Source organism: Haemaphysalis longicornis, unplaced genomic scaffold (assembly GCF_048455015.1).
Source record: "Haemaphysalis longicornis isolate Haplotype H1 unplaced genomic scaffold, Haemaphysalis longicornis Haplotype H1 scaffold_10, whole genome shotgun sequence".
Classification (NCBI taxonomy): domain Eukaryota; kingdom Metazoa; phylum Arthropoda; class Arachnida; order Ixodida; family Ixodidae; genus Haemaphysalis; species Haemaphysalis longicornis.
Window position 1 is genome coordinate 79,425,929 of NW_027526204.1, and position 27,277 is coordinate 79,453,205.

The 27,277-nt window shown below is 48.0% G+C and overlaps 2 protein-coding genes across 2 annotated transcripts in view; both read right to left on the reverse strand.

Annotated features, from left to right (window-relative positions):
• LOC144158819 (TNF receptor-associated factor 3-like) overlaps window positions 1-27,277 on the reverse strand; it is a 323,737-nt gene that overhangs the window by 199,627 nt on the left and 96,833 nt on the right. The window lies entirely within an intron of this gene.
• On the reverse strand, window positions 9,072-26,562 carry LOC144158829 (uncharacterized). The gene is made up of 2 exons (XM_077689991.1): window positions 26,087-26,562; window positions 9,072-10,327 (listed from the first exon to the last, which is right to left on the reverse strand). The coding sequence occupies exons 1-2, from the start codon at window positions 26,366-26,368 to the stop codon at window positions 9,269-9,271; spliced, it is 1,341 nt and encodes a 446-aa protein (XP_077546117.1). The 5' UTR covers window positions 26,369-26,562; the 3' UTR covers window positions 9,072-9,268.

Sequence of the window (27,277 nt, forward strand, 5' to 3'; positions counted from 1 at the left end):
CGTCACGAGGTGGCCTCCTGCTGTGCGTATGTGCGGACCGTCCCATCTGGTCATAACTTTCTTCAGCTCAGACGCAAATGGTCCGCTCATGACTGAGTAGTGGGCTCCCGTGTCTATGATGGCGACTACATCAAAGCCGTCGATGCACAGCTGAACGCCAGACGCCGCCTTCTTCGTGTTCCGGGAGCGTCGTGGTGTCATATCTCGGCTTGTGAGTGTTGACGGTCGGGCACTGTGCGTCGTCGTTTTCGTGGTATTCTCATAGCAAGGTTTGGTCATGTCGGGTACGCGTCGCGCCTTTTTGGTGTCGTCGTGTTAGGCAGTCACCTCAGGGTTAGATCGGGTCGTCGGGTTAGGGGCATGTTGTCACTCATGGTCTTCAGAGAGTAGCTGCGTCGTTGGAGGGTTTTCATTTTTACGCGGTTGTGCAACTTTATCTCCCGAAGTTGTGCTTTTAGTTTCCACTTCGTAGGATGGGGGACCTTCAACGTGAGAAGTCAGCATTCCTACGGCGGTTAGGGAACTGGTATGGGTAGGGTGGCGGAGAAGGAAATGGGCTGAGCCATGGCTGGTTTGAGATAGATACTCGTCAATCTCACGTGGGGGTTGGCCAGGGAGACGGCGAGGTGCGTCGACGGAGAAACCACGCAGTCCGAGTCTCTTGAATGGGCAGCGACGATGGATGCGGTTCGCCTCTCAGCAGTGTTAGCACAGCGGGCGATTATTGGGGGTTAGCCATATGTCCGTCTTCCTCGGCATCTGGTTTTGGGCTGCAGTGGGTCTTGATGGCGACAGTGGACGGCGGTACAACGGGGCTTGTTGACGACGGGTTAGAGCAGGGCGGGATCGACGCACAGCCGCGGAGTAGGTCATAGCTTGTGGTTCTCGGGGTTCTTCCGATGGCGTAGACATCCCCAGTGCGTGTTGGAGTTCTTTTATGGGAGGTGATTTAAGGTTGCGGCGTGGTTGGGAAAAGTTTCCTCAGTTCTTTGCGAACGACAGGACGGATTGTTTCCCCTACGTCTTCCGTCGCGAATCCAGGGGCGTTGACGGGGTTCGACAAAAACGCGTTGAGTGGTCGATCGTACTGCCTCGAACGCATTTCCAGGGTCCTCTCGATCATCGAAGCCTCGGTTACGAACTCGGTGACGGTTTTTGGGGGGTCGCGAATGAGTCCAGCGAAGAGCTGTTGTTTAGCTCTCCGCATCAGAAAGCACAGCTTCTTTTCTTCTGCAATTCCGGGGTCAGCTCGTCTGAAGAGCATCTTCATCTCCTCAACGAACACTACAACACCATCGTTGGGGTGTCGGATTCGCGTCTGCCAACAGCTCAGGTGGTTCTTTCCGCACGGCAGTCGTGAACGTTTCCCGAAATTCTGTTTGGAACATGCTTCATGATGTTACCAAGCTCTCGTGATTTTCAAATCAGATTTGATCCGAGCCTCCCATGTAGAAAAACACTTGCCTCAGGGTTTCTTCATCATTCCATCGGTTGAAACTTCGGACGCGCTCCAACTTCTCCAACCACTCTTCCGGGTCTTCACCAGCTAGGGGATCCCAGGAATGACAGGGGATCCCGAGGTTGCTGCAGAACGACGGGAGGATTGGCTTGGCTGACCATGGCGCTCCTCAAGACGTCTTCCTTCTTCACCTTCTGCGGTAGTAGACCGAGTTCTGGTGGGAGGCCTTGCTGTCGGCGACGGGTACGTGTGGAGCTTGCTTCGCGACTTGCCGAGGGTTTTGGGTGCATGTACCCTGCACCTCCACCAGATGTCACAAAGCCAAAGACGACGAAGTTGTATTCAAGGAAAACAAGTTTATTGCGGCGAACTTGAGCCCCCCTAACAACTCAAAGAATACACAGGTGGCGAAGCAACAGTCCGCAAAGTGACGTGCGGAAGCGAGCGTCGGCGAATCGAATACCGCGTCGTCTGCTCTGCCAACGCCACGTGTAAATAATTGCTTACGTGTGAGCAAAAAATAGCCAAACAGCCACTCTCCTGCTGCTCTCTCCTACCCTTTCCCACTCCGCTGCCTTCCTACGTGCTTTTATGGCCGCCAGCCAGCGCGACTTCTCGGTAACTGCAAAATAGTTGAGAGCTTGTTAGCGTTCCTCAGGCGGGGCTCCTACGCCGACTGTCTGTCTGTCTTGGTCGGACGCTGATAAAACCGCCTGCGCCATGGCGGGCGCAAAACCACTTGTGGGGCCCCCGGCTGATGCCAGCTTTGCGCGCTTACGTACTGTGATAACGGCCACCGAAATTTTCTGATATTAGCATCCCCCCTCGGTCCCCTCTGCGTTTCGGCCTTGTTTTATCCATGCTGTTTCCACTCCACGTCGGTACTGTTTTAAAACTGAGGACTCTACTGTCGAAAGGGCCCTTACAGCGTGGCTGGGCGCTCAACTGCTTATCCTTTTGTTATCGATAATCTCTTGAAAGTTACAAGCACGTGCTATTTTTGGAAAATAATGGTAGAAGTGCGCGCTTGAACAGAAAATGTACACGCATTTTTCTCTTCCCTAAATCTTCCAGGGAGAAATATATCACTAAAGTACTGGTTGTACCATCTGAAAATATCGTTTCTTTGTTTGTTATTTGTCTATCCGGCAATTATAACGTCCTTACACTATTTCAGTTCTGCCTATGTCAGTCATCTTGCGAAATATGCACCAGGTATGAAGCGAGCGACATGTAGAACGACATCCCCAGTGCGCCCCAGAACTAGGGCCCCGTCACGGCTAAGATGTGAGCAAGCAAACCTGCTCTTGAAACCCAACAGGCGAGCTCACAGACACACGTCGTAGGAATGGGTGCAGCGTTCGCGACTCGCGAGCAGTGACGTAAGGTCGGAAGTCCGCCGGCGCGCGCCACATAGCGGATGAGTGCCTCAACTAAGCGTCCCTACAGCTCCCATTGATAACCGGGCGACGCGTTAGGCAATGTTCATACAGGCGGCGTAGGTTACAAACTCACCGTACCGCTTTTCACGCGCGCTTTTAATTAACCTAGGACACCGAAAGCGTGATAAAAATCAAATGAAAACGCCGAATATGAATAGTTGGTATCCGCTAGCTATTTTCTTCAACGTTAGAAAAACGTTGCGCACATATACGCCGATTTATTGCGCCTACCACCGATTTATTACTTACTTCCTGGAGTTCTTGTAGGAATTCTTCCTTGCCTTTGACAGAAAAGGAAGTATTTGTTTGTTGTGAACCGAATGCCATGAGTACCCAACGCCTGGTAGGTCGTATGCCGAATTGTTCACCTTGTTCAGCTGCCTACACATGCGTACGACGGGACGGCGCGTTCACGATATCTGCACTTCAATAGGCGCGTCGTGATCGCGACCGGAGCAAAAGCTTGAAGCGGTACAAGGTGCACTTGCAAGTAGAAATTAAATGACATATTCACATCGGCGCAGCTGCTGCAACTCGCAGCTTCCTTTTCGAGTTCCGCAAGACCACAGCGCAGCAAAGCGAAGCAGCAATCTTCGCAATCGGACGACAAGGCAGGCGCTGCCTTTCCTCCATGACTGGCGGACGGCGGGCGGGCCGTTGCTAACGTGACTTTCAATGGCCGCCGAAAACACGTGACTTCCTCCACACTTTTGCCAATGCACGGGGATAGCTGAGGGCCTCTCCTAAGCTTTTTTTCCTCCATGACTTTAGCTCTGTCTCCTTATACATTAGCAAAGTTTATTGCGACCGATTGCCACAAGTAGCCCACCCGTCGTCGTCTAGCGAATACGAACAGTTCCTATCGCCGTCTTCGTAAGTTTGAACCAGCACGCGCTTCCTTCACAAAGAAATAGCGTGCTTTTGTTTCGTTAAACACGGCTTAACGACTATAGAGTTCGGCTGAACGATATGCTCAAAGATAAAGGTGTTTACTTCTCGAGGACGTCCTCTTGTAAGGCGCGACGACCGTGTCCTTTAGGCACCTTATCCTACTGTACACCTCCTGGTTTAGGTTTCTCTTTTCTGCTTACAGGTGTCAGCGTTGAAATTTCAAGGGCAGAAGCTTGGGCGAGTTGATAATGGATCGTGGAGGTGGGAAGCACGAACGACTGGAATAAGATAAGAAAACGAAAACGAAGACGCGTATGCTACTACCGACTGAATTTTTATTTCGAAGCAACACCTCTTATATACACAAGCACTGGTAACTGTAAAGCAAGAATAACTTGTTTTACCGTTACCTTTGCGGTTTTTATTCTTTGTTTACAGTTACCAATTTTTGTGTATATAAGCGGAGTTGTTTAGATATTAAAGTTCAGTTGATAGTAGCGCTTCGTGTCGTCTTCATTTTCTTCACTTGTCCCCGTCGTTAGTTCGTGCTTTTTACCACCAGGCTGAGCTTTCGCTGTGAATGTAAAATGTCTTAACAGGGCTCGTCCTTACCTTTCGTGGTGCCTATTTTTTCGTCATGCTTCACCAACGTGCTCAACGTTGATACCCAGTAGGTAGTTGCCTGTACGCAAAGCGCCGGCTAGCCAACCACCCACTGGGAGAAAAATGAAGAGGAGTGCGAATATTGCAAACTTTGAATACTTGGCGAATAGTGGTTGCTATCAGATTCGCAGCGCAGATTTATCGTCCGAAATAGTTGAAGTCTGCAGAATAAAGATAGCTCTGAAGCGCATATATGCCTACTGAATGTTAACTGCATGGCATCCCAATTTAGGTTGGCTTTTCTGAAACTTGCCGAAACTAAACGACTAACACGTCTGAGCATGGCGAGCAACAAGTGTATTCTAACCAGGGGTGTATCCAGAAGGGGGAGGGGTGCTTTGATGTAAGAACACCTCGCTAAATTTTCTGAGCGCTGTGTCTGCCCCTCCTCCTTCTTTAGGCTTTTTTTCTCCCTTGCTATTTACAAATCGCATAGTTATATTAAAATATAAAAACAAAACTAAAACGAGTGTTTGTTTGTGTGCAGTAGGGTTCTGTTTGCTCTTGATTCAGCGCACTGCGCAAGACAAATCGCGTTCACCTACCACAAAACTGACGCGTACTCTACGCGGATGCGCATTTTTCTTTTACCCAGATCATAGGCACCGGTGACTTGGTTGTCGTGGGCTGCCTCTGGCAAGTAAACGAATGATATTTTGTGCAGCTAATCAATACGGTGGCTTGTAACGAGTGATCGGAAACCGCGACGACTCGAAAGAAAATCCCCTCAGGAGAAACACAAAAGGAGGCAACATGGTCGCTTCCAGTCGCCAAGCAAATGCATGCTCATTCTGTCAGCTGGGAATGGCTTATCACGTTCCCAGACGCGAAAATAATTAGCTGGTATAAAGTAATAGAGGGAACAGACTGACCTTTCATAGCGTTAGCCAGTGTCTCCAACTATTGTAGGCCTTTTGTAGAAGGCCGGCGAGAAAATGGGAGGCCCATATGACGACGATCGTGTATCCGTCGATGATGTACTGCCGACGAAGTCTCCCCTCCCTATCCTTGCCCACTTGGACGGCTGCCATTCGGTTTCATCACCACGATGTAAAAATAATTTAGACTCCTCTCCGCCCCACTAACAACATACTCGGACGAGAATGTCAACAGCCTCTTTCTTCACGCGGCGCACCCAAGCTATCCATTGCGTCCTCCGGTAATGAAGGCAAAGCCAAGTTTGAAAATGGAAAAAAAACTTCGTTTTCGGAGCGCAACTGGCGTAAGAATGTGCACAACGACGCCACAGTTCGAATGCAGCAGCACAAAGTCACTATCTCTCCGTAACATTCTTAGGGCTGTCTGCTCGGCTACCACCAGTGTAGGGTGAGAAGTTCCCCCTAAGGGGCGACAATGTTCTGTCGCTCGCTCCCCATGGACGCTGTAAGGAAGTGTTTGGGCTGTTACTTCGGAAGCTGTTGTATGGGAAAAAAATGCGACGATACTGCAACAATGGCACTTTGCACGCACTCGCAGTATTACGAGTCTTGAGAATATTCGAGTTTTTTTGCGCTAAATATTCTGTTTGAGTGAATTGGCGAAGAGAAAGCTGTTCGTTAATGAAGCGTTTTGTGCATTGCCCCTATGGTCAATGGGCGACTCACAGCGAATCGCAAATTCTTTGGTGTAGCCGAAATCGCGTAGAAGCAGATCGACCGTGTTGTAGCTAGATTCACTGTAGCGGGGGGCTACTAATTATTTAGATTGCGTTGTTGACATTGATCACGCGTTTAAATATCGCGCCCATGACCATTTTGCGCTTTCCTCGGGGAAAACATCTTGCCGTGACTGAAAACCGAACACGCATTCTCGTGTTCACCAATTAACACAACTCTTTTGTTCGAGAGTCATGGCAGCACGGAGGCGAGAGGGAAGAATCATTGAAATGTTTTTCGCTGTGTTCATCTATAGTCACCCATAGAATCCTTGCATATGTTTTTCAGATAGTAATGCGTTGTACTGCATTAACTGCAAAAAAACTAGACTAGTGATCCAAGAATGCGACCGAAAATTTAATCAAAAATAATGTTCTAACCTGTACTAGCTGTTACAGCATCCCTTCGTTTCACGGTAGCGTTCGCCTGGTGGTCCCTCCAACAGCCAACAAGATACAGTTGACTAATACCGCGGTATTGGCATCGTTAAAAAATGCTGGCACTGAATCGGAACTTTTCTGGTTTTTTCCAATGAGTTCCTGGTAAACTATAAACTATAACGCTCAGATTAACACTTGCCAGCGTGCATATGAATATGAATAAGAGCATATTCCACCCATACACAGCTTAGGAGCAGCTGCGTGGTTTTCATGGCTTTGTTGACGTCACTTCTTCCTGGACACGACGGCAGGTGGGACTGCATTCCTGGTCCATGTGGCGGGAAATCGTAACTAATGTAATACGTTGTGGCCGTTTGTTGTCTATAGCCGCCGCTGAGGTTAGTGTGGTGCATTGTGAGAAACCCAGTTCATTGCCGAGGTTCGGTCGCGATCTGCTCCCAAATGATTTGGCAGGCGGCTGAACAGGGCGATAATAAAGTTCTTGGTGGGTGCGGTCGAAATGGCGAGTTCCAGGAGTACTTCACGCCATAGATAGAAGAGAAGATTTTATGCAACTATTTACTTTGCGTCATTGACTATATATCTGTTCACTAAAAGCTCCCAACTACCAACTAACTTCAAGTGGGCAAAAAGTGTTTCCCGGTCCCCCCACCTTACTTTCTTCCGTGAAGCCGCATCTGTGGTCAAGGAAGCACCAACCTCCTGTCTTATCAGTCCACCGCGTATCCACATACATGGCATCATCTCGCGTCCCACTTGCCCTACACCCAACTGCCCTTCCTACGCATCAGTACGATACCTTTACTGGGAGTGCCATCCGCCAGACCTCCCACCACACCTACCTGCGTTCCCGCATCGCTTCCTGGGAGGACTGGTTGAACCCGGGTCCTGGCGTGGATGTCAAATCATCGCAAGAACTTTTGGCGGCCAACTGCCTTCGTGTTAGTGCGCCGTGAAGTCGTTCTTTTCGGCTACGGGCGCACCTACATTAGCCTAGAAAGAGGTCCGTCCCGGTGCGCAAGGGGTGGGTGCCGCCAAATTGGAATCCAGTGGCTAAAATTGCACGTATGCCATTTGAACCTCCAAAGCTGATAACGCATATCCCGATCATATCCGTCCGGCTGTGGAGGGGTTAAGTACCGGTAACCGCGGGCGCGGGCGCTTTTTGTTTCGTCGAAATTAGGAGTTATAAACCCCCCGTATCTCTCCCCATAGTAGACGGACCACCAACTTCCCTACCGAAGCGTTTCGTAGCCCACACTAAATTAGTCCCGTATCCATGGATTATACGCCGCGGCACCTGTATGTTTTGCGCACCGGCGAGAACCCGCCTCACTTAACTTCACTTTAATACCTTAAAGACCATTATGTAGGGGGTATTACATAAGGGGTGGGTTACAGATAAATGTACACAGGTCGTCAAATCGAAATGTGCGTAGTGACGTTCTCTTTCAATGTTGCTGAGCACGGAATGGCCGGAACGTCGCAGGGAAGGCCATTCCAGTCCACTGCTACACGGGCAAAAATGAGGCAGAAAAAGTAGTAGTGTGAGCATATGGACGGGCATTTTGATACGGGTGGGCAGTGCGGTGAGTAATGCGCGTCGGTGGGATGATGTAGGGTGTTTGATTAAGAGGGCTGTAGAAAAACTTGTTCAGCAAACAAAGGCAAACCCGCTCAAGATCTTCGGGGATAATTGCGCTCTCGAGCAGGTAGCCGCCTCTCCCACCTTTGATGCGAACGCCTACGCAAATGATTGATTGGCACCCTAGATGATGATGATGACGATGACGATAGCGATGAAAACGTATTGCACAAGGCGCAACGTGTTACGGCCGTTCGACACTTGAACGAGTCCGTAGTGCCGGAGTCCTTGCACTCTGGCATGTTTCCTCTAAAATAGCTGTACACGTGCGCTGAGCTGTCGCTGAGCCATGCGCCGCGACAACAAAGCTTACGTCACCCATCACCTTGTCGACGCGCTTCCTCCACTCCTGAACTGAAATTCTGCGACGGTACCGCGCATGCCTGCCGGGCTTTCCACCAGGCGTTTTGGCGCTCGGTGATTTTGTCACCAGTTGAACGGATGGCTGTGTAACATCCACAATGAATTTGGCGCTGACATAACGGCTACAGCTCGCATTTGTGAGGCCAGGCGCGTGACTTGCGAGCAAATTATCTCACGAGTAGGCTGGCATAAGAAATCACCAGAAATGCCCTTTATTGCGGTAAAGATATTTGGGGCGCCGTTGTAGGCTTCTCATACCATAATGAGGTTGTTTCCACAATGTCCCCTGCTAGCGGGTTATTTCTTGCCCTGATTTCTACAGCGCAGAATATTTACTGGCATTGATTGCATAAAAGTTAAAATATATGCCACCGTCACAATACACAATACACTCAGCTTATGTTTCAAACAGCGTATTTATTTTTATTCCAATTTTTTCGTGCATTTGGTAATATAGGAAAACGCCATGTGTTGTTCGAATAACACGTACTGCGTTTCAGTTTTTCCGCACACCGGCAGCCCTAGAATGGCCGGGCTCTTGTAGACAGAACGTAATAGAAAAGCTTTTTTTTCACTGCAGAAAACAATTAACATAGCTGGATACAGTTTATTGCACGCTCTTCCTCGTAGAAAAATTATTGCCTGTGAAGTGCATGATTATAATGTAACGTTGCACAGGACCTTTCTCATTGGCTCAGCGCGACACAGATGAACACACGCATGCGACTGGCTCAGATCAGGCTACGATGTTATGATTTCATTTCGAACCTTACTCGAACTTTGTCGTCTTTGATACAGTCCGCTTCAAATTTGGTGAGTTCAATTTTATGGTCCGAGAATACCGCATTGTTCTGCGGCGTTGTGGGCCTATTGAATTCTACATGCGTGTTTCGTCCTGTATATATCTCGATATGTTCTTTAAAGCACTGACGAGGAGACTGAACGACCTTCAAATAAAAAGACTCTCTAATTGGCCAAGACAACAAGTGATCGTAGGTGCCCTTGCATACCCGTAATTTCAGCCGAAGCTTCTGGACGCCGTCAAAAGTTTGTATTCTTACCCCTGGCAGAATCGAGTAGCCACGAAAGTATTTGGCCTCTTCTGCTTCAGAATCCGCGAACCCCTCATCTCTAGCTTTCTCTTTCAGTTTCGACCAGTCAGAAATAGTCCATTCGAACGGTTCTCGTTCTCGACGCAAATCTAGAAAGATTGCTTTAGACGCAGCCTCAAGTTCCTTCAGCTTCTCGGTGAAATCTACCTGAATGTCCACCAGTGTTTGTCTGCTCGTTGTTGCCAGAATTTTACATTCCCCAATCAACGCCTCTATCTTTTGCAGCCTGTCGCCTATATTGCCACTGCCTGTTGCATGTTCGTCTCTGACGGCATCGACGTTGGCTTTAATGCTAACTAAAGCAGCGGACATTTCTCTTCTTTCCTCCTGCAGTTCTCGTAGCTGTGTTTTAATGACACTCGCATTGGACTCCTCAGTCATTCTTGCCTCGCTAATTTTCGCCAAGATTGCCCGGCTCATTTCTGAATTCTCCTTTATAATGTTCTCAAAGGTCTGTATAGATTCTACAGATACCGCGGTAGCATTGCTGTCGCGGTCTTGGAATTCTTTGCTCTGCTCAGCCCCGACCAGGCATGAGCTGGAATCGAGATGAGAGATAATGTCCTCGTGGGTGACGTCCTTGCCACAGCTAGGACATGAAACCATGTGGTACTGGCAGTGGTGGTTGAAATGCTCCAGAATCTCGGGTGTTGTGCCGACAGCGTCACAGCCATGGTCCGCGTTCCAGCAATGAATCTGTAAAACGAAATTTTATAACAGGCTTTAAATAAGAATCACAAGAATCAAATATGTCGGCTTTCCGCAATAGCGAGAGTGAGTTCGTAACAGGTGTCTACTGCTGCAGTTTCTAAGATGCTCTTTATGTTTATTGTACGTAACACGCACAAAATATCAAACAAAATACTTTCAACGGTAAACGTTATATAAATAGACACCATGATAAAAATATAAGTTATCAGGCCTGAATATTACAGGTTTGCTGTTGATTTCAACAGTACTTTCACTCAAGCATCTATCATAAACTATATCCTTTACGTTTCAGCACATTTCTAAATCAATAGTATTCTGCGGTTTGCTCTCTGTACTGTCTCATGACTTTCAACGTCGTCGTTTCCTGAGGAAAAAGTGCAGAAACCTGTCAATTCAGGAATGTTCTGAAACGTAAAGGCTATAGTTTCAGATAGATGCCCGAGTGAAAGTATTGTTGCAATCATGGGCAAGCATCTAGCGTTCAGGCATCATATCTTATATTTTATAACAGTTTCTAATTACTTAACCTTTACCGGTGGAAAAATTGTGTGTGCAGTTTTGTCGGCAAATGCGATGTAGGCAAGAAACGACCACATCGAACCTCACGAAAAGGTACAGTAAGCATTGTATTTCTGCACAGCTAATTCTGCGGGCGAAAGGTTGCTTTGTTCGCAGTGCAAAATGTAGCGCTTATCTCTACAAGTTTCCTGGCAAGTGTTAAGAGTAGGGCTAGTAACAGTTCTTAACAAATTAGGCAAAAAATACTTGAGGTTCTGCAAAATGATTTTGCTCTTGAGTGTTCATATGAAAGTTCACTTGTTGCTCTCAGAGAAGAATTTTGTTTGCCGTGGTTTTTGTAAGGTTCCGGAACGACGCGCATTTTGAGTGAAAGAATGATTTTCATCAGCAAATCTTCGTTAGCCCGGGTTACAAATTTTGGTTTTTCTTATTTTACCCTCTTTTTTGTTAAAGGAGCCATGAAGAGAAAATGCAAGTTGGTTTTATTCGAAAGATTTCGTGTTTTATAGTGCCCCCACCGCTTGTCCGGATACAAACGGTGCTTTATTCACTGAGAAATTAAACAATTTAGGTTAAAATTTTGATTTTCCCGCTCAATCGTGCGTTTTCCTGGCCCCAAACGACATCACAGGAACCGACCGCTCTGCAGCCTAGAGTACCTTCATTCACGCATCCGCCGTACAGGGTAGAGACACGTATACGCTGGCGCCGCCATTTTCGGTTGCTCGCTCGCCGCCGAAGCAAGTCATTGTGTCAAAACCGCGCTAAAATTATCGCCGCAACGCGGTTTACTGAAGAAGTTTGAATCATATTGTCTGTTTCGCGTTGCTAGGTCTCGTGGGAAACGAAAAGAATAACGCGTTGAGCCCGTTGGCCCAATTGCGGCGGCACGGGACCGTTCAAAGGTTGTCTCCACCCTGTACAGCGGTGTTGGTTTGTTCCCGCGTTTCTTTACGTTCCGTAACCTAGATTGCGCCGCCATACCGTGGCAAGCGTTTGGTTTGTTTTTGCCCGCATTTAAACCTCGCTTGTTTTTGCTCTGGGAGAAAATATTCGTTCCCTGAAACAGTGCTCGCTCGACAAATGGGGTCACGTAAGACACCGTTGCTTGCGTCAATCGGCCAGTGACGTCTGAGACAACCCCAAGCCCCGTAGTGCTGTGCAGCTAAACCAAGCATGCTGTGCGCAGTACGAACAGCAGAACGCATCAGTACTTCTATGTTTACATGTGCTTTCGTAACTTCCACTGTTTGTCCCATCATTCTTATTGCTTTGTAAAGAATGTGCCCTAAATTTAAGCGCAAATCGCTCGTTCGTCTAGTTTGTAAGCTCTACCTAATTTGCGTCTGCTTCTGCCAGCCTCCGCCAATCGCAGAGCTTAGCTCATGTGACATCATAGGTTCTGTTGCGGGAAATGAGCTGGTGGGTCGCATGACCATTCCCGTTTTTCCTAATTATGTAGCTTATTTGAGCGAAGTTTAGGTTAAAAGTGGTGTCAGTATGATTCTAACGAGACAATCTTTTGAATGAACCAAACTTGTGTTTTCTCTTCATGGCTCCTTTAAAAGGGTGGCATGTCCGAACCAGTACGTCGACGGTACGCGCGTGAGAATATTTGGTGTGAATAAATACATATTTTGTGCGGGTACCCTTGTATTAATATTCCCTAATAAACTCAAGAGGGTCGTGGCAATGTTTCTGAAAATATCGTGTAGCCAAGTGCTGAACCTGGGTTTAAAAAGCGACGTCAAAAATTTCGCGCCCAAAACGTGAGGAGGAGAATCTCGATTGGAGTCGCCAGAATACAATTGGCATACGCAAAGATAAATTGCCGTTGTGAGCACCCTTGATACATGCCAGCAATGTAGCTTGCCGTATACGTGGCTACGGTCGAACACAATACATGCACTTCAATCTCGCATGGTGGGCTTCAACTGCTTCATTTCCAAATGAAGAGGTCGTGCCCGCTACTGTCACATTCGCACAGATCCCGACGCTACAGGACCTCTAAATTGGCGTAGCAATCATTGCGCCTTTATGCACATAGCGAAAATATACAAAAGGGACAATTCAATGTGTTTAAAAAAATTCGCAGCTCCATTTTCCATTCAATACAATTGTATGTACCATACCTTTTACCTGTACGTCTTAATTGTATGCAAGTATATATGAATACCGTGCGAGTACTACAAGCGAGCTTAACATGAAGGGTTATGATTCTTTCTTTAGAATAAACATTGGCAATGCTTCTTTTGTTCATCCTGAATGCATATCGTGCCTCCGCGACCTTCGTCACTGGATTTACAGACGATTGTGTTTGATATGAGTTGCTAAGGTGTTGTGCTGCTGAGCTGCTGAGCCCGGGTTCGATTCCCGGCCGCGGCGTCAGCTGTTCTGGTGGAGGCGAAAAGCGAAAATGCCCGTGTGTGCGAGATTTCGGCGCACGTTAAAGATCCCCAGGTGTTCAAAATTAATCCGGAGCCCTCCACTACGGCGTGCCTCATCGCCTGCATTGCGTCGGCGCGTTAAACTCTACAAAAAAAAGATTGTGTTTGATGGACTACTTAACCTTAAAAATTTCGGTCTGCCGACTTCACAGAATCCTTGAGCGAGAAGTTCATATAAGGAAAAAAATTCCAGATAACTAAACATGGAAATACACTTTATACTTAACCTCATTGTTGAGCAAAAAGAACATGTTAGGCATAAATTAGGAAAAATATCAATACATCATAATTGATCGATGATTGATTGATTGTCGGGTGTACCGGGAGGACGCAACGCAGGCGATGAGGCGCACCGTAGTGGAGGGCTCCGGGTTAATTTTGACCACCTGTGGATCTGTAAAGTGCGCCGAAATCTCTAACACCCCGGCGTTTTTGTTCTTCGCCTCCACCAGAAAAGCTGACGCCACTGCCGGTGTTCGAACCTGTGACCTCGTGCTCAGCAGCGCAGCGCCTTAGCCACTGAGCCACCGCGGCGGGTAAAATACATTATATATATAGTACTTGAAATATTTTTTCATGTGAAAATGCATGGGTTCTTTTAGATGGCGCGCGAGCTTTGGAACGCGGGACAAATAAATAAACTTAGGCAAATGCTCACCCTGTTTTTTGTTTTTGTTTTGTTTTTTTACAAGCGTCATGGAGGGGAAAAGCGTGAAAGGTTTACGGAGAAGAGAAACAAATTAAAGTGCAGGGGCGTCATAAAGTTGTCTTTTGACGACATTTGTAGACAACTTAGCAGATAAGCAGCCAATGTTTTCAGTCCGATTTGTTTGCCAATAACGTACTTCACTTGGGACATTGCCTCTTCGTAGAATTTATTCTTGTTAAAGTATTCACTGATGTATTTCTATTTTCCTTTTTGGCATTCTGGTATTAAACCTGTTATTTAAGTTGCTTTGGCAATAATCGGATATTATAATTGCGGTTCGGTGCTGTATTGGGGTTTTAGCATTGTTGAGCTTTTTGTCTTGTATTACGGAAACGATATATGAGGGATGCAGAAAATGGGTGCTCTTCAACTCCGTGAATAACTATGACCTGCGAAGCGCGACGCAGTTCCCGAAATGCACGACAAAAAGACGCTTGTTTGCCATTTGCGATCAGGATGTCGAAACGAAACGAAAACCGTAAACGAAAAACAAAAAAAAAAACGATATTTTTCGTGGGAACAAAAACGAAAACGTAACGATATTTATTTCTTTCAGAGTGAAACCGAAAAGAATCAAGTTTTGGTTTTCGCCTTGAGTAGCAATTTCCAGGTATGCCAGGATTCGTTTCAATTTCCATTCAGCGAGATGGGAAATTGCCTTCGATTCTCAGGCATAAAATCTTATTTCGTGTCTCTGGCACCACTATGCTTCGGAATGCTTGCTGCCGACTTCCATACTCTGTTCCTATAGGCACAGTGCTGAGCTCCACGCGTGACTGCCGCGGGCATCTGACGGCGATGCAGACGTCGCGGCCTTATTTATTCATTTGTTTATTCATTTGGGTAGTTTAATAAAATACCCACATTAGCCCTACGGCATTGCTTAGGGGCATTACGTCCTTCATACATAAATAAACGCGAATATTCTAAAAGACGACATAAGAACAAGGAGGAAAAAATACCATCTTTGGTGTGAACACCAGCATACACCACTAGCAGCGCAAACAGCAAACTACAGCCCCACACTGAATGCAACAGCTACCAGTCATGTTACACCTGTACGGAAGTGATGCCAGAGCGCAGCGGAAAACATTTCACGAGGAGCAGAAGCGTCAGTGTCGGGTAGCGCATTCACCTATAGAAAATACGCTTCCATTGCGCATGCGCGTCATCAATATTTACCCATTTTCTCGGAGTTATTCCTTCCTGTGGATATACACAGGAAAGAGGGTGAGGGTTGCTGAAGGTACTGTTGTTTATCCATTGCAACCTACTGTCATGCAATCTCGCTTAAGATAAAAAACAGGAGTTTTGCAGTGTTCTATGAGACCGACCATTGTAAACGTTTCACAATAACATCACAATTATATGAGCTTTTTAAAAATGTCTTTCAAAACATTACTAGGCACCACTTCATATTTTTAAAGTAATATCATAATTCTCAATCTTTTTTTTTAAAGGAGTACTGACACCAAATGTTGACGCCTAAAAAATGATATATTTGGCTTCAGTAGTCTGTACAGAGGCCCCACAGAAATTTTTGCAGCGATCCGAGGCCGCAATCACATCTAAATCGATTTTGATTGTCCCTGCCACGAGCTTCCACAAATAGGCAGCACTAGCGAAATCGCTTTCGGCGTGACGAAACATTGGCCTGCGTGTCTGGCCGGTTCAGGGTGACGTCATATAGTTGTTTTCGGAACCGGAAACGATATCCTGCGCTGCTGTTGTCGGTGGTATTCGTTTGGGCAGGAGACGTGGGCGTAGCTGTGTGAGCAATGCTTGTAAACGTTGCGTGTTCGACGTCTTTGCTCTTCAGTTCGTGGCCGGCGCATGGTGTTCCCTTGCACTGGTGCCGAAAACTGCGCGGTGCCGGAACGGCACGGTGCGCGATGTCGACAGGCACCGCGGCGACGTGGCGGTGCCCGTGCGCGTCGCCGAGCTCGCCCAAGTTGTGCTATGGCAAGCTCGCGGTATGCGAAGTACTGCTCGTGGAACCCTGTCCGAGCAAATCGACGATGACGCCAAGATGCATTATTCCCCACGCGACGACATGCAGCGCTAAACGTGGACTGAGTTCGTGCGCGGCGGCGGCCGCAAGAACTGTCGCGCAAGCAGCCCAAGCCAGCGGGCTCGGGGTTCCACGGGTCACCTTGGGTGTTGGGAACTTTAGGCTTAGTATCGTGGCAACTATTTGATCGCTGGTATCTGTACAACTGCGAATGACCATCCCTTACACAACTTTTCACCACACTATCATCCCCTTTTTCGCATATGAAGCTTTATTTTGGCAATAATTTCCGTTTCAGCGATCGGTGACCAAGACATCTGCCGCGACCTGCTTTGAGTCTAGCGCGCAGGTGGCGCGAGCTTTCTGCCGCTCGCCGCACCGCCGGCACCGCGGTGCCGGCAGTGCTGGGTCGGAGCGCCGAACCTTCGCTGCCGGTCAGCGTAGGCTTACCATCGCGGCAAATATCTCAACGCCACTTTTACATTCAGCGCTGATAATAACCCCTAGCACAATTTTTCAACACACTAACATCTACTTTCTCGCATGTGGAACTCTTTTTTCGCAATCAAATTGATTAGAAGAGTGGCGACAAGCTGTTGCTATCACGGTCGGCGCCGGTTCGAGCCGCAGTGATATTAAAAAACGGATGACGGCGAAGACATCGCTGGCCTAATCGCCTGGCCAAATAAAGTTGTCCTGTCTGTCGGGTGGCAGCGACTCATCCGAGTCTGATAATTCAGACGACATGTCGACTGCGTGGGCGAGTGCGGACCATGTGCAATCGTAGCAGACGATGCGGCGAACGCGTGGAGGAAAAAAAAACGTCCCTAACGTAACGGGTGAGACCGGGACGTAAGGCTGGCCCGCTTGCAGACTGGCCTTCGAACGGCCATTTTCCCACGTTGCGACCAAATTTGAAATTGGTTGAAATAAACGTGCTATAATTAACTCTGTGTTGGCGGCTGACGGCTTTCGGTTCGATTTTCGTATTTACTGGGCCAATAGGTATTCTTTACCGCATAAAAACTGAAAGCGAGAAATTTCGTGCCAGTACTCTAACAATTTCATCAATCTGAATTTTTAACCCGCAAACACGAACCATTACGAAGCATTATTTTTTCGCTCCGGAGCTGAAACGGAACGGAACTTTTATTTATGGAACAAAACATAAACCGAAACGAAAAACATTTCGTCCCTACACCCTGTTTGCGATTGATCAATTAGCACCTATCCCATTGAAACTGAAGGACCTACATTTATTCTTGTGGACAAACACTGAGATGTATGTTTTCCTCCGTGTCGTAGGCATCTTACCGTCTGCGTAACACGCCAACTCAATCCTCCCGACCACTGAGGACACGGGACACTTCGCATTGGGGCGGTGAACGTACACGTTTAAACCTCCCGCCAGCACAACGGACATGTCGTCAGTGAGGGCACGAAGCTTATCCCTGCGCGTGCACTCCCCCCTTCCTGCACTGCAAACACGTGCCTGATAGACCGGCCTCCAGTTATGTGCGCGCGCTTAGAAGTGAAAGGCACCACCAAATTGGTCGCCCTGAAAGCTATTCAAGCTGAACAATATTGGCTCACGCAGACATTCCAGTTCATCCGGGAGAGATTCCCAGCTACTCGGCGAGGTGGAACTTGCGGTACCGGCAGCAGCAACGGCTTTCTCTTGTTTTCGCAACCTTTTGCGCTTCTGTTCCGCCAGGTGGTCCGTCGATTCCCGCGGTTCTTCCTCCGAGTAAATGACACCCGTCTGTCCCTCCAAGAGATAAAACCTGGAAGGACTAGAGCGCTGTACTAGCGGAAAAAAAATGTGGCTGTCCGTTTCCACCCCGCGTCGTAGGCTTGTTATAGCAAATGCCACACACCAACCCAAATCCAAACGACTCGGCCAATAAAGCGACCCAGAAAAAATTACGCCCACCTCCCCTCGCGGGAACCCTGGTGTGATACAACGCATCCCATTGGCGTTTTCCATCGTATTCATTGCGCTTATAGCAGGGATTCTCAGGCGAAGGGGAGGTTGGCGTAATTTCCCATTTTCACCATGCAATGCACATGCAGTACACGTATGCTCAGGTACGGTCTTTATTGCAGACGAGAATGAGTGCCTTGTGGTCCGTAAAGTGCACAGTTAGGGGCTCGACGATTGCATCAAGCAATGATCGAGTACTGCGAGAGAGTGCAAGCGTAACGCGGACGACCGTCGACTGAGACCGTCGGAGCACGGCATGCCGCTTTATATTCACAGCACCCGAAGGAGAGGAGAGCGCGGAGAGAGAGAGTACTGCACATGCGCAGTGAGCGCAGCGCCGCCCACCGGCGCCTAGCAGCGGAGTGAGAGCGCGCTGCGCCAACCCGCAGCTGTTTGGGAGAGAGTGTTCGCTATCGGAGAGAGGAGAAGAGGAGTGGCGCAGCTGTGCAGACAACGCCGGACAGACGCAGGAAGGACACTGGGGCGAGCATGAGATGCGTTGCATCTAAAAGATTTTGTAAAAGTTACAGAAAACCTGTATTGTCGCATAGCACCCATATAGCGATGCAATGCTGTTAGAATTATTGATCTACGTTCAGTATTAGCGGCGCCAAAAGCAAATAAATGCACCTCTCCCATCTTGCCGATCGCTTCCTCCTCCCTCTCTGCTTCTTTCAAAGCAGCTGGAAACACTGGGAATAGCCATGCGACATCGCGACGCTCGACTTCCATTCTGCGCTAGCTACATTCCTGCGCATAGGCACGCGTCAATCGCTGCAGAACGACCTTTTCCTTCGCACTGTCTGCAATCGTCCGTATCTTTCATTTAATGGATCCGGACCTCAAACAGAGCCTCCTCGCAATGTGCGCGGATATGGGCTTGGAACCGTACAGCGACACCCTGCCACTGAACGTCGACCGGGAGCCTAGCCGCAGCAGCGACTCTTCGCCCTATCCAGGAAGCAGGAAGAGCAGCCGGAAGCCAACGGCAGTGATTGTTGCCGGAGGCCGACCTCGGCGACGATTGGGCGAATCAGGGGCGCCTCGCCGTTGCGTCAGCTGCGATCGCCGTTGCGTCAGCAGCGATCCGCTTGCTGCGGCGTCGCGCTCATCGGCTGAGAAAGGCTATCTTCGAAAATTGCTTAAAAAATATCCGTACAATGTATGGGGCTTACACTTGGCTCAAAAATCCCCCGTTATGTGTTCTACCACCGGAATGCATTTGATTGCCACCTTCACAAAGATTTTCTCGGTCCCTTTAAGAGCAGCTGACATCATGCCGCATTCAACCACGAGACTTCCATGTTTAAATTTCCCGCCAGCACAACGCCCATGTCATCAGTAGCGGCATGAAGACTAGCTGCGCATGCCCGCCCCCCTGCGTCCAGCCCCAACTATTGCACGTATGAACCAGCTACCGGTGATGGGCGCGTGCTTACGCGTGAAACACCTGAGCGAAAATGTCGCGCGGGGAGCCTTTCACACTGAAGAAAAAATGATGGGCTCACGTCGGATTTCAAAACGGGAAAATGCTCTGGTAACTCCGGATAAGGGCGCCACTGCCGTTATCAGCTGATTCCGCAGCTTGTGGAAAACACAAGGGTGGTGGCGAGGGGAATAGCAGTTAAAGCGGTGTCGGCGGTGGCGATGATGAGCGCCGGAGTGGAGCCGACTAAATCGGCTTCACCGGAATGGAAACTGGGGTTAGGTTATAGTGCTTCTCAGTAAAAAGATTATTAGTATGTCCTCAAACCACGCACGCAGTAGCAGGAAAATACTGCCGCAAATTGAAGTAGCTGAAGTGTGGAAAACGTGAAACGGCGATTACCGACTAAGAGTGGGGGGTTCGGGGAACAATGAAAGCTTAGCGTGCAGTATTTCCGATTTACCACAATACTAACAACCTGGCCGCGCATCGGCTCGCTTTCCTGCGACCGTCTTAAAAAGACGATAGTCTACGGCCGCCCCTGCCACGCAACAGCCTTTCCTCTCTCCCCCGCCTTCCCCTAACCCTTTTCTCCTCCCCTCGGCCTCCTCCTTGCTTACTTGAGTGATAGTTTGCTCAATTTCACTGAATTTTCCGTCCATCTAACTGTTCACATGCCATCTGTTGGAGACCTTTTGTGTGTATTGTTGGAACAGCGCGAAGCGACAATAGACATTGTGCTGTTTTCTTATGCTATCATTTTTTTTCTTTCCTATCTGACGAATATATCCCCCGCTCATCCTAAAAAAACAGAACGATGCTACCTCAAATAATGTGCTGTGCACAGTTTTCACTGAAGTATGCTTTCTGTTTTCTTTTTGCTGAACAACGTTGACATGTACACCATTCCTAATCATTTCGAGAGTTGTCGTTACATGTAAATTTTATTAAAACATTTGTTTAGCTATTGGCCGTGCAGTTCAATGGAGGAAAATTTCCACAGATTTAGCGAAACGTTCACTCTGAAGTAGCCCAGTAAAGAAAGCGACAGCGAGTCTGATGGGACGGAAAGAGAAGTAGACAAACACAAGCGGAAATGTTTGTGTGCTCTTCCAGTCCCGTCTGAAGTGTTGCCGCTTTCTTTCAAAGTTATACACCCACCAGCCGAACTTCGACTTCTGAGAGCCCAATGAACCCTAGTCCTTAAAGGGGACATCCAACCAAAATAAAAGTGTGTTCTATTCGAAAGATTTCGTGTGTTATAGTGGCCTCCAGCGCTTATCCGACAGCAAACGATGCCGTATTCACCGAGAAAGATCAATTAAGGTTTACACTTTATTCTTAACAACCAAGTTGGTTGTTAAGCTTCCAGTGCGTCATTAGGCTCTGCAGCCTTGCTTACCGTCAGCCCTACCAGATGGCGCTGCCATACTGAGTCGCGGACCGTTGTACAGTCACTTTGTTTTTGACGTTATTTGCACCTCCTGGCTTCTTTTTGTTACGGTAGAAAGTAATCGTTTCGTGAAACACTGGGTATGTTCGACAAACAGGGTGAGGTAAAGCAACGTCGCTTACACCAATCGGCCAGTGTTGTGTAAGACAACTCCGAAGCGGCAGACTGTTGTCCAGCTAAAACAAGCATAGTGCACCCAGTACCAACAGCAGTGCACATGAGTACTTCTGTGCTTACGTGTATTTTCGCAACTTTCATTGTTTACCCCACCATTGTTACGGCTGTAAAATGAATATGCATTATATTTAACCGCAAATAACTCGTTTGGCAAGCGCATAAGCGCTGCTTAGTTTATGTTTGCTTTTACCGGCCTCAGGCAATCGCACAGCTGGGCATGACATAGGTTCTGTTGCCGGAAATGAGCTAGTGGGTCGCATTGCCATTCCATTTTTATTCCTAATTATGTAGCTTATTTCAGCGAAGTTTACGTTAACGGTGGAGTCAGTATGATTCTGACAAAGCACTCTTTCGAAGGAATCAAACTTGTGTTTTGTCTGCATGGCCCCTTTAAAACTCGGGCCACCAAAGTTCAACCGTTCGCACTGGGCCACGTGTAATAGGAGGCGTCTTGAACCATGTCACCTTGCGTTCAAAGCTTAATATTGTCGAAGCTTTCGCTTGTTTATAAAGCGCGGAGTCGGGTAGCGTCCTCACTAAATATGACTACTTGGCATTCGTGAACGGGTGGCAATAAGTTGGGTGAGTTGGCTATTGACTAAGGAATTCATCGTGCAGGCGAACCACACGGTAGAAAGCGTGTGGTTCGTTTCTCTTTAGCTTTATCCTTGTCTTAATGTTCGCTACGATGAATTAGGCAATAATAGGCAATAATAAGGATGGGCAATAATAACGATGGGTAATAATAACGATGGCAATAATAACGATGGGTAATTTTGTTTTCGAACTCCCTCTAGAATACATCCGCCACGGTCGATCAGCGAACTGGAGACCTTGAGCAGCAACTCCGTGTGCTTTACAATGTACAGTCGGGATCAATTTGAAGGTTATCGCGGGAGCACCGACCGACCGCGATGACAGCGCCTTAGCGTGACACTTTTTACCATCACTCACAACGAGGTTATGCTAGGTTTGCTTCTCCCATGGCTGTTCCAGGCAGTGCGCGCTGCCGTCAAAAACGACAAAGGACACGCTTGTTTCTTTTTTTCTTTATCCTTTCATCGACATACTTCACACTAATACGAAACCTTCTCAGGGTAGCTATGCCGGCATGCCGGGGCATTGCGAAAAAAAACTGTAATTTGCTTCCGAAATGCCGCAATGCAGAGATATCGTCGGTGTTATCAGGTTGCCGAGGAACAAAACGCGGATACGTCACCCAAAAAGGAATGAAGAAAAAAACTGCGGCAGTCGGCCTTTGCAGAAGGAGGTGAGCGAATTATAAGCAACAGCCAAGGGGTGAGGGAGGGCAGCATAATCTCATCTTCGCGAATAAAAAAAAGTGCCATGGAACGGCGCTCTGGTCTTGCTTGCTCGGTGCTCCCGCGATAACCTTCAAATTGAGCCTGACTGTACAAAAGCACACGGCGTTGCTGATACCGCAGCCACTGGTCGGCGACTTTGGCTAGTTTCGGTTTCCGAAATTGTGGCGATCCTAGCGGCACGGTGCTGCGGCGTGGCCCTTCCCTTTCCCTCAGTGTTTCTTTCTTTCCACACCGTCAACGCTTCCGCGCCTCCTCACGCATGCGCAACAGCTCACCGGCGCCAATATTTTTTTTTTCTTTCTCTGGGCGCGCACGGCGGGCCAGTTCGGTACGCGTGAGCGAGCCGGCGTGCGAAGGGTTGCGCGAGTTGCCTAAACGCTTCCACGTGCGGAAAGTTTCGCTGCATTATAAAATACATTCGAATGTATTCTAAATATGGGGCAGCGAAAGAAGGAGTGTTACCACTCCTGCGCAGCTCTGCAGTGTGGTGCAGCAACACAGGGCGGTACAGTTCGACCAAGTTTCTCGCCTTCTCCAAAGACGACAGGTAAGCAAATTAGCTTTGTACAAGTTATAGTGAATTCCTTAAAAGCCGACTGATTGCACTCTTCTGTTTTCAAAATAATTCGCACATGTAACGTGAAGTTAATGAGACATGTCACTCGTCTTGGAGTGGAAACTAATGTGCCAATATATCCCAGCTGTGCAGGTACGCAAAGTTTTAGAAGTAAACGTGTCTTTGGCACGCACACACTTGCTCGCAAGATGAATTTGTGGTGGCATTGCCGTTTTTTGATGATTGCCTTAGTAACTGCTGGAACGTCGATTCAGTATACTTATCAAGGTATTTTTTGTTGTTTCGTGCAGCAGGTATGAGTCTAGGTTTGGGCCCCAAGTCGAGGACGGTTTGCGACTTCATTGGACGTTTCCTCCCGTGACTCTCCTCAATCCATCCAATGTCATCACGACGCACCTGCTCACAAAGAAGGCAAGCTCAACTGTACGCGCTTCTTGCCTTTCATGGCGTACATACTACCACATCGATTGATGGCGTGGAGGTGCTGCGCCCTAAGCATTTATTCCTCCCCCTTCTTGCTCCAAAACGTATATTTGAGGCGAAACTACTGCCAAGCGTTGCTTCAGGGCTCCGAAAAATCTGACGTAACTCCGCGGTGTTCAATGCAAGTCGATTTTCACATGAAGCAGTGGAAGGCCAAACCGAAATACATGCGTTGTCTGCAGCCGCCATTGCAAGCGTTTCGCTCATTAAAAAATAAATAAAACCAAGTAGCATTGCCGGCTTTGCTGTTCAATCTAAACCGGGCGTCCGCGCCTTGTCATCTTATCGCGAATGGGTTTGGTGTTCCATAGTTCTGAAGTTAGAATGGTCATGCCGTTTTTTTTTTTTTTTTTCTTTATTGAAGAATGGTCATGCCGTATCGGACAGGATGAGATAAGAGGCGCTGCCCAGACACGAGTTAGAGGGTAGCTTGTAACAACCTGGCCGATATCTGCGGCTTAAAATGCAGGAAAGCTTCTTTTTTCTCTGGGTGTATTCTCCCCCCCGCCTTCCCTCCCACCCCCGGTAAGCAGACTGTTAATTCACGCGCCATTAAAAGAAAAGACGGGTGCATTCGATTTGTGTTCTGTGTTGTACGACGTGCACATGGTTGGGCATTGTTTTTGTACGTAGATATAATCCAGCAAAGAGTGTCTACAGTGCGGTCATTGTGTTGCAACAGTTTTTTATGGCTGCATTTTGTTGGTGTGAACATGATTTCTCGGAAGTGTATGCAGGTTAATGGGCGGGTCAACGCTTTCTTTCAGAGTTTGCGTTAACTCGCCCGAAAGGCAGGGCTTGAAGCATACGTGTGCGTGCTTTCTTTTAACATATAGATTCCCAATTATTGTGTCTCTGAACTTAAACGAATTTTTTTAATGTCTAAGGAACATTCCTGTCTCGAGGTGAGCCCAAGAAATAAGTATACATTGAGTGGAACTTTCAAGTTCTTTTGTTCTCCCGCCGAGGTGTGCGCGAAAAAAAAAAATCTGTGTAGACACTAGAACTTTCGAAGTTCTTCTTTCGTAATCAAGTATTGTTTACCTAAATGTGTATTCATGGCTGTAACTGTTGCGCAACTTTAGACGGATACCGATACAAAAAGGGATTCGAAGACCTGTACCTGTCACCGTGTAAAGTTGCGCAAAAGTTACAGCCATGAATTCAGAATACCAACTAGCCCGCCTACCGTGTTATTGTAAATGTGTATATAGCACGTTTTTTCCCTATTGCACAATATTGTATGCCTAAATTTGCAAATGTCATATTTTTGCTTAGTCCAATACTGTGTACATAAAATGTATGTGCAATACATGGGTGTAGTGCATGTGTTTTCATGACTTCGAATCAAAGACGTCCTCATATGAATTTTGAATAAATGCAAAGCAAAAAAAATGTTTGTGTAACACTCCAATTATTATCGCCACAACGACAACAATTCGACACCAGAAAACGTACTATTACCTACATGTTTTCTTCGTTCAATTATTAAACACGTTACTGCACACATAACAAACGACGGGCGGCGGCCATTTCGAGTCATCGGCGCCGCTCGTCCAACTTTCGCGCCTGGTGCCATTGCCGAGCGGCCCATGAGGCAGCGACCGGCGGTCATGGGCCGCTCGGCAATGGCACCAGGCGCGAAAGTTGGACGAGCGTCGGTTTCAGGGGTCGGCGCGCGGCGGCACGGCCTGGCTGCCGCGGGATAAATGACGTCAGCACGTCCGCGACGTCAGCAAACGCCCTTTCCCCCCTCGCCACTCGTTGCCATGGCGATTAATGCAACGTTTCTCAGAGGCCACGTACTACTAGGGGAGGATTTGGCGCTGCTGGCGCGAATTACGTGGGACCACGGTGGATGCGAGAGAGGCCGCCCCGTGCCGCAGCGCACGCAGCGGAACGAAGTGGCTGTCGTTCGCGAACGTAATATTATCTCAGTGTATGAGGACTCATATTATTACGTTCCTATACGACGTCTACTTCGTGCTGTTGCGTGCGCTGCGTTATCATAAAGCACAGCACTATCTTTCGGAACTTGTTATGAAGCATTTTTAATCGACTGTCGATATGCAAGCTACAAGTTGTCTTCAAGGGAACACTACACGAACAGCCTGCTAAAGACTGCACCTTGCATGGTGTCTAGAGTTTCAATGTGTGGCATTCTTTGCCGAGTACCCCCACAACCAGGACCGTGTAACGCCCGGCATTTCCCCAAAAATGTAAATATCGCGGAAGTTCCACCTGTAATCGCTATAATGGCATAAATGGAGATCATTCGTTGGACGAAATTTTGAAAAACGAAAAGATAACTAGACATTAATAAACTACGGACATTGGCAGAACGTATACCGCATCCATTTCCACAATAATGCAAATTTCACGAACGTTCACCTGTAATCGTTATAATAGCGTAATTGAAGATAATTTGTCCGACAGGATTTCGAAAAAACAAAAAAAATGGCTGGAACAAACTCACAGTCAAGACAGGCGGCATGAGAATGCTAAGCATTAGTAGATAATTGTCTGAAATTCTGCAGAAGGTTTTGTAAATTGGCACTGCACCTCATCCCGTCCGCCCTCTTGAGGACGCGTCAAGCTCACGCGCGAAGTAACAAAAGTTCCACGTTGCCTACCTTGCGGCTTAGAAGACTGTCCTGTCCGAATGATGACCACGCGACGTCTTCACTTTGGAATCTTTGCTTGTCGAGTGGACAGTGGCCACACTCGCCGTCGGTGCAGCGCTCGAAGCAGGACGGGCAGAGCACATGGCGGCATGGCAACAGGGCTGCCCTCGAAGGTACCAGTCCACACGCACTACACACTCGAATCGCTGGGATGGCGTTCACGAACGCTGTGGACCTCCAATCCAGGCAGCTCCCGAAGCCAAAAACAGTGCAGGCGTGACCGGGTGCCATTGATGTTCCGTAGCCTTCTAACACTCAGAAAGAGTGCGCTGGCCGGAGGCAGCGGCTATTCCGTGCGATATGGTTGGGAATGGCGGTAAACGGGAGATAAAAATACGCCCCTTGCCCCTTATCTTTAGTCGCCGTCGCCACACTGAGAACAAACGCCAACCGTGGCTTACAATGCATACATGGAGAAAAAAAATTGCATTTGCACACTGCAACACCGCTCCCGGAGACGTGAAACGGCCTTAATTTTTATACGGGCAATAAGGTGCTCGCTATATCGTCGATTTGCCAAACATCAGCTCTCTTCGTCGTGCTGCCCCGCCTCCCCGCCTTCTTAAAGAAAAGCAAGCAAAGCATCTTTTTGACGGTTCTACAATGGACATTTATCGCCACATCAGAATACGCGTTTATCTTAAACGTTATAGGACGCTAAAATGGACTTCTCTGGTTTTCCGTCTTTCTGGACTTTTTTTCTCTGGGACTCGCCGGATATCGGCGATGCACACACGGGAACGTCGGGTAAAACAAACCGCCACCGCCCCATGAAGGGGAGCTTTTCTGAATAAATGTTAAATCACTCACTCACTCCCTGCACCCAGTGTGATGCACGGGATCCATGTTTCGAGAGAGCGGCGCATTGTAGAGCTGTTTTCTGATATTGTGGTGGAGATTTCTTATTTCAGATGTATGACGCTGCAAAGGGATGTAAGCCCCATAGGCGAGAGAATAATCCCTTTCCCTTCGTGCTCCCGACTCCAAGTCTCAATCTTTGGTTCGAATGTTTGGGTTCTATGAGCTCGTTGGCCGTATTGGGCAGGCAGAGCTTTAATACCTTATTGGTGGTGGTGCTGGCGGGAAGTCCAAGAGCCGTTTTGTTGGCCTTCCTAATGATAACACGCACATTTTTAATTT